This window comes from Eublepharis macularius, chromosome 1 (genome assembly GCF_028583425.1).
Source record: "Eublepharis macularius isolate TG4126 chromosome 1, MPM_Emac_v1.0, whole genome shotgun sequence".
NCBI classification, from domain to species: Eukaryota; Metazoa; Chordata; class Lepidosauria; order Squamata; family Eublepharidae; genus Eublepharis; species Eublepharis macularius.
Genome location: NC_072790.1, coordinates 232,909,454 through 232,922,281, shown reverse-complemented (window position 1 = coordinate 232,922,281; position 12,828 = coordinate 232,909,454). Strand labels below are relative to the sequence as shown.

Here is a 12,828-nt window from a genome sequence, read left to right as displayed (position 1 = left end):
TCTTTTCTATCCACAACATGCTTATGAAATGTGACACCTTTGAAATATATATTCCTCCCTCCCCCAGCCACAAGCCATGGTAGACAAGACAAAATAAAGTGTTTCTTTTCAGCTCTCACCATCCCTGTGGGTTCTCTCTCTCTCTCTCTCTCTCACACACACACACACAGAATCACCTTTGTGCCTCTGTGTTATTTTTAAAAAACTTTAATAATAAATATATAAATAGAGAGAATTTATACAATATCCTTTTTTAAAGAAGATTTCTTTGCATTTTTACTAGGATCATCCACCCACCCACTCTTAGTTTTTTGTCGATCCAAAACAGGCTCCTAAGACAGTTCAAAGTCGTGCTTGATGGGGTGGGGAGGCTCCAAGTTCACTGAAAACCTTTTTTCTCCCTGAGTATGTTTATGTCGGGAGGTACTGTCTGAGATGTTGGCCCGTTGCCACTGATCGGCATAAGTATCTTCCTTCCAACCAAGAGATTCTTGGAATGGATATGTGCAAAACATGCAAATTCCAGTACTGGTAACACAAAGTTGACTCCTCTTCTATCCCAGAGACAGCACCTGCTTTTGAAACAGATGAGGGGCAGCAAAAGTTTTTCCCTTCTCCGCAACAGATGTTACCTCCACGGCCAAAGGAAGAACCGTAAGAACTGCTTCTTCTCCCAAGCCTGTCAGAAATGTCCACTCCATACCTGGAGAGAGGGCAGGCACTTCTCGGTGGGGAGAGGACCTGCTGGAGTCCCCCTTATAATTGCTCCTCGTTCCTGAAAGAGCTATTTGTGGTCCCATCAAGGCCTGGCTCACCATCCAGGATATTGTCCCGGGACCCATGGAGCAAATGTTTCTTCCTACGTATGCAGAAATGCCAGACCAAGGCAGAGATCACCACAAGGACCAGTGCGGCAGCCAGCCCTGCAGCCACATAGACATAAGACATCTGATGGGAAGGGGTATGGACTTGACGGCAGGGCCCGTGTTCTTGCTGTCCATCGTCTGTGGGGCTGTGACCAGCCTTGTTGGAAGCAACAACACAAAACAAATATTGCTTATTGGGTAATAACCCCGATATTGTCGTTAATCGGAAAGTGCTGTTGAGGGCTGGGCTGGAAGCAGAGGCCTCCCCGACCACCTGGTATATCACGTGGTATTTCTCTACCAGAGAGGATGGTGCGCACCAATGCAAACTGGCGCCAGCCTCGCTGATGTGGATGGTTTGCAGGCGCGGTGCCTCTGGGGCCACTTTTGAACTTGTGATCCCTGGGCACAAGCACCCTCTGGCTTTTCTCAGCTCTTCACAGGGTACTTGAAGATGGTGACAATGATGGTAGTCGCAGTGCGGAGGGGGCGTCTGTGGGTAATGGGGCGTCTCCTGCGAGTCTGTGCTGAAAAAGTAGTCATCGTAATAATCCGTTTCTTCCTGAGAAGATTTGACAGGAACAGACAGGGAAGGCTTGTCTTTGATCATCTCTGGGGTGTTGCTCTCTGAGGGAGGCGAGAAGAGGTTGTCTTTGAGGGGTATGGGCAAAGGGTGCCCTATGCTTGTTGGTGAACTCTGAGGGCACAGCAGTAGGATCCAGATGGCTACCAGAAATGGTCTTTGGACTCTCATGATTCCTATTAACAGAGAAGAAACAGTTGGTGAGGGGAATGAATGTTAGAAAGGAAGAGGTTCAGTAATAGAACACCTACTCTGCTATTAATAACAACAACAACAACAAAATTTGATTTATATACTGCCCTTCAGGACAGCTTAATGCCCAGTTAGAGTGGTTTACAAAATGTGTTGTTATTATCCTCACAACTATCACCCTGTGAGGTGGGTGGGGCTGAGAGAGCTCTGGAAGAGCTGTGACTGACCCAAGGTCACCCAGCTGGCTACAAGTGGAGGAGTGGGGAATCAAACCCGGTTCTCCAGATTAGAGTCCTACTGCTCTTAACCACTACAACAAACTGAATCTCTTTCAATAAAGGTCCTTGACAGTTACAAGATTTCAAGGCAGATGTTGGGGGGAAACCTCTGTCTGCTACAGCCCCTGGAGAGGTGTCGCTAGTCCGAAAATATGAAGCCATCTAGACCAATAGTTTGACTAGGTATAAAGCAGCTCTGTATGTATGCAGTAAGGTACTGGTAAAGGATATACTGAAAACACAGTGTAGGGTATTGATTACAGAAGTTTTTATTTATTTACTTAATTTATAGCTAGCCTCACCAAGACTCAAGATGGATATTTGTGTGTGCACACACACAGTCAAGTGGCATCGAGTTATGTAGACTTCTGCTGAGGTTCTCAAGGCAAGAAACTAACAGACATTGCTTGCCATTTTCGGCTTCTGCGCAGTAACTCTGCTTTCCTTGGTAGTACTGGTCTCCCATCCCCCTACTAACCAGTGCCATCTGGTTAGCAGGGAAACTCGCTTGGGCCATTCAGGTCAGGGCCAAGATGGATTACAAAATATTTTTTAAAAATTGATCAGCCAGCATGAAACATCAATTAGCAATGACTTTCCATTTGCTTTGTGGCAAAGAAAGGGCAAGTTTCTAGTTCTGGTGCCTGCCAAAATATGTGTGAAAGTGCATGTTTGGAGCATGCATGGTTAACCTCAGATAAGTTACTGCTTTTGTCAGCGGCTGGGCTGATGAAGCGATCCAGAGGAGTTAGCCATGTTAGCCTGTAGTCGCAAAATAGTAAGAGTCCAGTAGCACCTTTAAGACTAACCAGCTTTACAGTAGCATAAACTTTCGAGAACTATTCTCTTTGTCAGATACATGGAGAGTATGAAAATACTAGCCAGCTTGAATTGTGCACTCCACCACTTTCATGACTTTTGCAACTGATTTGCATCTACTCCCCTCTCCCGTCTCAACCTATATATCTCTGGCCAGTTTCTTCATACCCTCCATGCATCTGACAAAGAGAACTTTGGTTCTCGAAAGCTTATGCTTCTATAAAGTTGGTTAGTCTTAAAGGTGCTCCTGGACTCTTTACAGTTTTGGGCTGATGAAGCCAAGCTTAAGACCTTCCAGTGACCCTCTTCAGGATTTTCAGAAGAAACAATTTGGATGTCTTCAATACAATTTTTTATTTTAAGAACTGAGGGACATCCAGCCCTAGTTGTTCCATGCTAAATAGTCTGTTCTAGCTCCCAGAAGCATAATCTTTTCCTTCACGTTCCAGGAAATCAACACAGCAATTACTCCTCCTGAAGTTCACTGGTTCTGTTGACATTCCTATGGAACTTCAAGAACAGAAAAAAGTCCTGCTCCAATTTTTCTAGCGGTTTGTTGCCTTCTCTGGGAAGTTTACAGGCAGGGCACAAAGGCAATTTCACACACACACCCCACACACACACACTCCTTGTTCCATTGACTTTGCATTCAGACAGACTGCCTCAGAGGTTTCATTTAGCTATGACACATTCCCTTAGCTATTCTACGTTTGGAGAAAGAGGAACAGAATTATATAACCTTGGAACAGAAGAGGACTGGTGTAGATTGTGTAATTCTATTCCTCTTTAAGGTTATTCTTTCATTTTTTTATTTTAAAGTTATTAAACGGTTTAGAGGGATTTTTTTTGTCATGCCCACTAATATCTTTTTTTTTCTCCCAACCCCACCCCCCCCCCGCCCCCCACACACTTTTGTTTTATTAATTTTTTGTTTCCCATCCATCCTGAAAAACAATTCTGGAGAACTCAAAAGTTTCCCCTTCCCTTAGTAGTGTTTCAGTGGGTCCTAAGGAAAGCCAACAAGAATGTACATTTCTGTAGCACCTGAAAGCACTTCACATAGATTGTTCTAGCAATTCTCACAACATTCCCATAAGACCGGATGGTATTCCTACCCCCATAGAGCAGCCAAGAGACAAGGCCTAAAACAGAAGAACAGCTTGCCTAAGTCCACCATAACATGTGACTATGTGTTAGATATACCTGCTCCTTAAAAGTAGCCACATGGGCCCAAGTTCTTGCTGTTGAGCCCTGACAGGCAGAGAAAGCTAGAAGGGATCTCCAGCTACCTTTCTCAGTCCAATTGTTTATCTGAGCTTTTCCTATTTCTCCTCTAGCAGCCATGGAAAGACTGTGTGGTACAGTGGTTAAAGCACTAGACTAAGATTGGGGAAACACAGGTTCAAATCCCCCCTCTGCTATGGATGCTTGCTGGAGAGCCAGTTTGGTATAGTGGTTAAGAGCGTAGGACTCGAATCTGGAGAACCAGGTTTGATTCCCCACTCCTCCGCTTGAAGCCAGCTGGGTGACCTTGAGTCCATCACAGCTCTCTCAGAGCTCTCTCAGCCCCTCCCAACTCACAGAGTGTTTGTTGTTGTGGGGATAATAATAACATACTTCGTAAACTGCTCTGAGTGGGTGTTAAGTCGTCCTGAAGGGCGGTATATAAATTGAATGTTATTATTACTGTTAATATTATTATGACCTTGGGCAAATTACTCTGTTTTACCCTCACCCACCTCCCAGGGTGGTCATAAAGATAAAATAACCTCCCATATGAACCTCCCCAGTCCCCAACTACTCTGGTCATCTTCAGAGACTCTGCTTCAGGTGCCTCCACCATTTGAGGCTAGACAGATGGCAACCCGAGAGGGTGATCGCAGAACCAAAACTTTGGCATTCTCTCTGCAGGGAGATCTATCTATCTCCCTCTACTTTTGTCTTCCCTCAGTCAGTGAAGTCTTGTGGGGGGATGCGTGCGTGTGCGTATTCCCTCATTAGCTCTCCTCCCTTTGTTTCATTTAATTGTTTTATACAGACACACCTGAATTTGAACATTGCTTTGATTGTTCACCACCTTGGTGGGTGGTAAGGTGTTGTATAAATGTTTTAAATCAAATTAAAAGGAAGGAGAATGATGTAAACAGTTTTGGGCTCCTGTTAAGAGAGAAAAGTGAGGTGTAAATAAAAATGAACTAGTAGCTTCCCCATTTAATTCCTAGGGCAAGTTGAGATAAGCAATACATAGAGAAATGTGGATAGCTGTGTTGGTCTGCAGTAGATTTGGGTCCAGTCGCACCTTTGAGACCAACAGGGTATGAATGTCAAAGCTCCCTTCGTCAGATACAAGAAGCTGAAAAAGGTAGGCGTCTTTATAATCCGGGCAAAGTGTGGGAGGGGTATTGCAGATTAGTGTGTCAGGAAGCTCACTATAATACATGTTGTAATTAGCTTGATAGATCAGGGTGTGAAATGCAGTAAGGGCAGTCTCTCTACAATTTCCTACAGCTTTCTCTTCATGTCTGTGAGGATCATGCAAAAATCTAGGCAGTCCAGGAGAGTTTGATATTGTGAGCCACTTTGAATCCCCACTGGAGAAAAGAGTGTATAAATATAAAAATATCATGTAACCTGGGCCATAAGAAAGTTCGTGGCATAGATCAGATCTGAAACAGAGTCTCACTGGCTCACTCATCCTCCTAGCCAAACAGTGGCGTTAACACAGTGCGAACGCAACAGCAGATGAGCGCATCCCTTTCAACCATCTTCACTCACCTGGCATCCTCAGGTGGCCCGAGAAAGTCAGCTTCCAACTGCAGGGACCGGTTGAAGGGTCTTCAGGACAACTTCAGCAATGCAACAGCCAATCACCAAGGCAACAGGGCTGTGGGATGAAGGAGCTCTTTTGGAATGAACAGCCTGCAAACAAGTTCACTTAGCCGTCAGTCTAGGACCCTGTGGCAGGGACTGGAGCTGCTGATGCTGGAGGTCCAACTCCTGTGTTCTCTAGGCTGGGATGCTGTTTGACGTTCCAAGCAATGCGGCACCCGTGGCAGAGACGGATTCTTCTCTGCCTGGAAGGTGCACAGTTGCCTTCTGTTTCTGCCACTGCAGACAACAAGCTTTATACCCTTCTCTGTATGACCTCACTCCCTTAGCTTCTTCCTCTCCCCACCCCTTTCCAAGCCAGTCCCAGCCAGTGGGAATGAGCAAGATGCAGCCAGAGGGGTGGAAAGCTGCTGCCACCCTACACTGGGCCCCCCACTGCAGGTGCCTGCAAAGAAAACAAACTGTGCCTTATAAGGACTTTTCTTAACAAGACTTCCCATTGCATCTGCTCGGTAAACATCTCCAATGACATTAACAGAGAATTAGGGAAAGAAAAAAACGGCTTGAGAAAGAAGAGACAGAGCAGGCACCCCAGAGGGAGAGAGAGTTTCTTCCGGGCTGGTTGACAGGACAGCAGAATAACTCATCCCAGACAGACTTTTCCTGCTGCCAGCCCAGCCCTGACCTAGGGCCATACATTCACCCAGGCATCAGACAGACACTCACCAGGCAGCAAAGCTACAGGGATAGTCTTTCCATCAGAAGCACAGGGAAGACTGTCTATTAAAGAGACTAATTGAAAGGTCAAAGGTCTTCTCAAGAGATTTGATAAGCTATAAGAGATTTGAGTAAGATATCTTACTCCTACATTACAGATGAAGAACTGGCTCGGTCTCAGTCTCTTTATCTTTAAAATGGGAACGCTACTCTGCAAACTAGGATGGCGAAACTCAAGACCCCAGCAGAAGTTCAGAACTAGGTGGGGAAGTAGAACAGGGCCTGAAAGGTAACGGTTCAAATCCCCACGCAGGGTTACGCTAGACATGCAGGTTTTTAAAGAGCCGGGTCTGGGAACCTCATGCACAGAACACTCCACGTGGAACAGAAAAAAAAATGAGAAGAAACCTCCCTCCCATGCCCCCCCCGGGGTCTGGGGAACTCCTTAAAAACCTGCACGTCTAGCTTGGCCCTCAGTTCTGGAGTTCAGGTGGGTGACTTCAGGCTAATCATTCCCTCTCAGCCTAACCCACCTCACAGGCGTGTTGGGAGGATAAAAATGGAGTAAGGGGGAAACCATATGTACTGCCCAGAGCAACTTGGAGAAAGGGTAGGATAAACTTTAGATAGAAGCAGGGGTCATTTCGTAGAAAAACAGCTGCAGAAACTCATTAGCACAACTCATTAGCATATACCACACTCCCTGACATCACCTATCCTGGCTGTTTTGGACTCAGTCCTGGCCATTCAGGGCCAAAATTGGGCCCAAAATGGCAGGAAGGGGCTGAAAATGGCCGAAAAGGGGCTGAAAATGGTCAGAATTGGGCCACTGTTGAGTGGGAGAGTGATCCACCACCTGTCAGAGGCTCCATCCTGGCCGTTTTGGGACCAATCCTGGCTGTTTTAGGCCCGATCCTGGACATTTGGGGCCAAATCCAGGCCGAAACAGGCCAAAATGGCCAAAAATCAGGTGGGCGGGGCCACCTGACATGTGACCTCTTTGGAGAACTGCCGGAACTGCGTTCCTGCGCATTCCCCCTCAAAATGAGCCCTGGATAGAAGAATAGGCACCATATTCCACCCACTCCTGAACAGTGTTTCTGTGCTTGAAAGGCAGGTATGTGACATTAAACTCCCTCGTTCATCACTGCCTCTCCAAACCAGGAAAAGTGTATCCTTTTGTAAGCCAATCCCTTGTGTAACTGTTAAAAGCACAGGTTCTGAGCTGGTAGTTTAAAATCAAGCACGGTCCTTCTAACAGCAGAGGGCTCTCAAGATATGCAGCACCAAGACTAATAAGAGGCAAGAGATGTGATGTAGGAGACCAAGAGCAAGTTTAAAAAATAGTTTAAAAGCAGCCTGTATCATGATTTTATATCTGTGTCCTCCTAGAAGGCTAACAGAGTGTGGGAGTGGGGGTGTTTTTGTGCACACATTTAGATTAGGAAAAGCGCAAAACGCCATCGCTCTAATAAAAACCGCCATCGCACACACTTTTTGTAGAAAATGTCAGAAGATCATATGATGAATCTTTTCCTTATATAATCTGATCCTAAATGATCCTGCAGTAGCAATGCATCACGCCCCTTTGGTATCCTTCCCACAGTCTCTTTTCTCCTGTAGAGAAATTGGAACTACGGTTTACTTTCATATGCTTTCTCCGTCTGCTTCTACACCAAGGGGCAAGGACCCTCTTCATGACTATGGAACAGCACCATACCCTATTTACCGGACTAGTTTTTCCCCCTAGAAGCACCATCCAGAAAAACAGAAGGTTGCCTTTTCATATACGAGTTACAGGAATGTACAAAAAAACATTTTGTGCATGACTTTTTTGCAGGGGTTGGTCATGCAGTAAGGGTCCCTGGGTGTGTGTGTGTGGGGGGGGAGTTAACTGTGAATTTCCTGCATTGTACAGAGGGTTGGACTAGATGACCCTTCCAACTCTATGATTCTAACTCATTATATTTCTTTTTGGGTAAATATAGCATTACCTCCCATTCCCCTTTTTGCCCAGCCTATCAGAGCTCAGAGATAGCCAATGGGGATGGGTCCGGGATCCTCCCACACGCACTAGTTGCATTAAGGAATCAGTGTCTTCAATGTATTAGAGTGATATAATATGAACTTCTGTTCCCCACCCCTCCTTATTCTGGATTCGTCTTTTCTTAGTAAAATAAAAAACTTATTATAAAAAAAAAGAAATCAGTGTCTTGGGATAAATCTCCCCCCATATGTTTACAAAGGTAAACACAGCCCATGTGTATAGTATCTTAAACTCTCCAAAAACTGTTAAGGCTCTCCCCCAGCAGATAAACACAGCCTGATCCACACTTTTGGAATCTCTGCATTGGAGAAGTAAGCTTTGCAGAGTTGCACTTAATCTTACTAAATAGAACTGAACGTACATGTATTAGCGTAGCGGGGGGTGGGGGCGCATGCAGCCAGAATGTCACTGTCTGTCCAGAATGGGACTGTATAAAACTAGCCAAAATGGTGTCTATTTGCTGATCCTCCATTCATTTCCTTACTTACAGTAAGATTTTCTTAAAAGATGCCTGTGTGTGTGGGTGTGGTGTTACAAGAACTGCTATTTTATGGCGAAATTAGCATGTAGTCTGGGTTAAATTAGTGCAGATCTTAACCAATGCATACCAGAGTCCGTCTTCCAGATTACTCTCGCAATAAAGAGGCAAGGACTAATCAGTACAAAATGTGTTTACTAGAAATGTTGCTTATGCCTACAATAGCACATACAAGCAAGGTACATACAAGAGCTAAGAAATAAAGAGTAGAAAAGTAGAGCTGTTTGCATGAGCAGGGAGCCCACTTGAGATCGAGGAAGCGGGGCGATACGTACCTGATCACGGCGAGAAGCAGCGAAGCAGGGCGAGATCTAATGCCTGCACTAGATATGCAGAGTGACGGCCGGGGTTCGGTAGAGGAATGGCATGCCTGGTTGAGGTTGGGAGAGGAATGACGCGCACCTCATGGCAGGCAGAGCTTGCTTAAGTACCCGAAAACGTAACCTGAGGCGAGGGCCTTCCATGTGGTTCTCAGGAGGGGAAACAAAAACTTGATGGTCTTATAACTATCGTTAATGGGCCACTTTAGAGTCTAATTGTGTGATAGTGACATCTCAGGAAGAGGGGACAAAGGAGGGGAGTGCCGGGCGGGCTGATTGAATCTCTCAGGAAGCTGGAGTTGTCTTGATGGCATCTGCTCTGGAATGCGGTGGTTGTATCGACATGCGTCTATTAGGTGTTCTGGGCAGCTGGCACATAGCTTCCATTCCAGGGTGGCTTCCAGAGAGATGAATATCAGGGTGCGGCTGGGCTCCGTGGACGTGACAGGAGCCGGGTCTTGCGATGGCAGCCTCAGAGCAAACTGTCCATGGTAGTTCTTTGCTGCCTGGGAACATGGCTTCTTCCTTGGCACATCTCGTGTGCTGGCTAGCAGGCTGCCTAGTGGCTGGGGCAGACCCAGTGACCGTCCTGCAAGGAACTCCCCATGGGAACTGACCAGGGGGTGCCGGCCAGGCTCGCGGAGGGTCCCTCCGGCTGGCACTGTGCTGCTAGTGGCATGGCTCTGGGCCCAGATGAGGTAGGTGTCCAAGGAGGCAGGAAACAGGCATTGGTAAACACAGTCCATACTGGTACAGAAGCAGGAAGCAGGCATGGGCAATGCTGCCCTTAATATAAGTCTTTGGTAGAGCCTCAAACGGCAATGCAGGAAATTGGCATAGTCCAGAGTGGGCTCCATAACAAGGTGGGGGGGGGGGGTCCCTGGCAACAGTGGTGTGAGCCATTCTATGAGTGATTCCGCACACATTGGATAATGCACTTCCAATCCTCTTTATAGATCATTTGGAATGGATTTTTTTTGTGTGCGGAACAAAAAATCCACCTCAAACGATTGATAAAGTGCATTATCCAACGTGTGCGGAATCAGCCTATATTGTCTTAAAGACATTTTACCTTTTCACATAATTGTGGAAAGGAAATGTTTTCTGCACATGGCTTCAACTTATGGCCCTCCCAGGCATTAAATGTGGGGATGGCTACTGGTTTAGATGGATCTGAAAATCAGATTGACATAGCAGGTCCAGTGTCAGTGGGAGAACCAAGTTCAAGTGCCCACTTCTGCCAAGGAAGCTTTCTAGGGGGCCTTCAGCCAATCACATACTTTCTGCCTAACTTACCTTACAGTGTTGTTGGTGTGAAAAAATGGAGAACAAGTCCCTTATTTAGCCCCCATTGGGAGGGAAGCAGTACATAAATGCATGCAAATGCAATGCATTTATTGGGGAGGTTGGGCAAATTAATGAAGTATAGGTCCCTATTACCCACGATTAAATATAACCTCCAAGTCCAGAGGCAGTAAACCTCTCAGTACCACTGCTGGAAGGCAAAACCAGGGAGAGGCTTTTGCATGCTGCTTGTAGCACTTCTGGAGGGATCTGGTTAGGCAATGTGTGATAGTGGATGCCGGACTAGATGGACCATTGGTCTGCTGCAGCACGGCGACACCTACGCCCATAAGCAACACTTTGCCCATATAAAAGTACAAAGCTCTCTGTATACTAAGCCAGCTATCTAACTCAGCTGGGTCAGTCTGCCATCAAAGCTGGGTAGCTGGGTCAGTCTGCCATCAAAGAGCAAAATCCAGGTCCAAGACCAACTAGATTTCCACATTATGCGCTTTCAGGAGTCAAAGCTCCCAGCCTGCAGAGATGCTTTTAACAGGAGGGAAAGGCAATTGAACATGGAATCTTCCAGCCTGCAAAGCAGCAGCATATTACTAAATTAAGCGCCCCCCTCCTCCTCACACAAGCGCAGCTTCTGCAGATAGAAACGGTAGGCTGCACGTTCTCAGAGGTACTTAGCCTGTGCCAGAATATTTAAAAACCAAAAAGGCCATAACTATACACAAAAACACATTGAAAAGAGATCTGTAAGCGCAGAGAAAAAATGTTCAAGTGACCCCAATTCATTGGGGAAAGGTTTGCTCATCTGCTTTTCCCATTTAGATAGTACTGACTGCGTGGCAGTGTAACAGAGTGCTGGTCAACGAACTGGGAGATCCAGGTTTGAATCCCCATTCTGCCATGGAAGCTTGCTGGATCAGTGTTGGGCCAGTTTCTCACAGCCTGACCTTGGCTTGCCAACTTCAGGTTAGGAAATTCCTGGAGATTTGAGGGTGGAGCCTAGGGAGGGACCTCAGCAGAGAATAACTCCATAGATTCCATCCTCCAAAGCAGCTATGTTCTGCAGGGGGGGACCGATCTCTGTAGTATGGAGATTTTCAGGCCCCACCTGGGTGTTGGTAACCCTAAAACCATCATCACGTTGTACTTGTGAAGATAAAATGGAGAAGGGGATAATGATGCTTGGGCAGCCACAGGGGAAAAAACAGGGGATAAATATCTATATTCTTTCCCGTTCTTCCAGAAATTCATCTCTCCATATAGTGTTTTCACATCCCATGTATCAAATTATTTTGCTCCCAGTTACCCCATTTTGGCTTAAAGCTCTCTTGGGCCCCATTTAAAAATCCAGACACCAAACATAAAAGCAGTATTTGAGACAGAAGTAAAGTCATCCAAACTTAATTAAAAAATAAATGCTACTCAACTGTTTAAAGATATGCCAGAGGGAACTAATCCAGGACAGAGGAACATTAATTAGCTTTCAAAGAATTAGAGACAGACACTACGACTGACACATTTTTAAGAAAGATGAGCCTGTCGGTTCATTTGTGCCGAGTCACTGCCATGCGCTTCTGACTCAGCACCAGCAAGGGTGCATTCCTGTTGAATGCAGATGCCAGCAAATTGGGGTCCTTTGGAAAAGTATGAATCAATTCTGAAACATCCAGCAAGGGTGATTAAGCTTCAAAGAGCACCAAAAACTCCAAAAGCTGTTCTTGCTCTCCCATGTCCATTCCACACTATTGACCTGTTTGGCACTTTAAAATGCTGTGCTAAGAATTCCATTGTCTTTGTATCAAATTAGAATGGAGTTTGGGTAGCAAATCCTTTTGCCTTACTCAGAGCTTGCCAGTTGTGGTTTGGGCCTGCAGGGTGTGAGCAGAGGATGAACAACCGGCATTGACGGGAATATCTAGCAGGCAAGAAGGCAAAGCAGGGAAGCTTCCATGTGGAAAGGCAGAAGTGGATGGGGCTTTGCATTTGAGAAATAAGAGGGCTAACATTTCTTTTTATCTGGGCTTTTAATTAAGGAGTTGATCCTTTAAATACATTTGTTTGCTCAGCCTGAAGCATCTTATGAAATTTAAGGGGCTAGACATTTTAGATTAGAGATGGGCACGAACTGAAATACAAACCAAAGTTTGTCACGAACCAGGGTTTGTGGTTCGCGAACCAGCAGTTCGTCAGAGCCCATTTCTGACGAACCACCACGAACTTCAGGGTGGTTCGTTTGGTTCGTTTTTTGGTTCATCACTGCAGACAGCCTGGGGCCAATCAGTTTCCTAGGCAACAGGGGTTGGGCTTTCTACAGACCTTCGGCTGACCCAGAAGTGA

At 45.9% G+C, this 12,828-nt stretch overlaps 1 protein-coding gene across 1 annotated transcript; it reads right to left on the bottom strand.

Moving 5' to 3' along the window:
• Positions 1-244: 244 nt before the first annotated feature.
• Positions 245-5,924, bottom strand: LRRN4CL (LRRN4 C-terminal like). The gene is made up of 2 exons (XM_054982624.1): positions 5,514-5,924; positions 245-1,625 (listed from the first exon to the last, which is right to left on the bottom strand). Exons 1-2 carry the CDS (start codon positions 5,518-5,520, stop codon positions 757-759), a joined length of 876 nt encoding a protein of 291 aa, XP_054838599.1. The 5' UTR covers positions 5,521-5,924; the 3' UTR covers positions 245-756.
• Between the last annotated feature and the right edge of the window lie 6,904 nt (positions 5,925-12,828).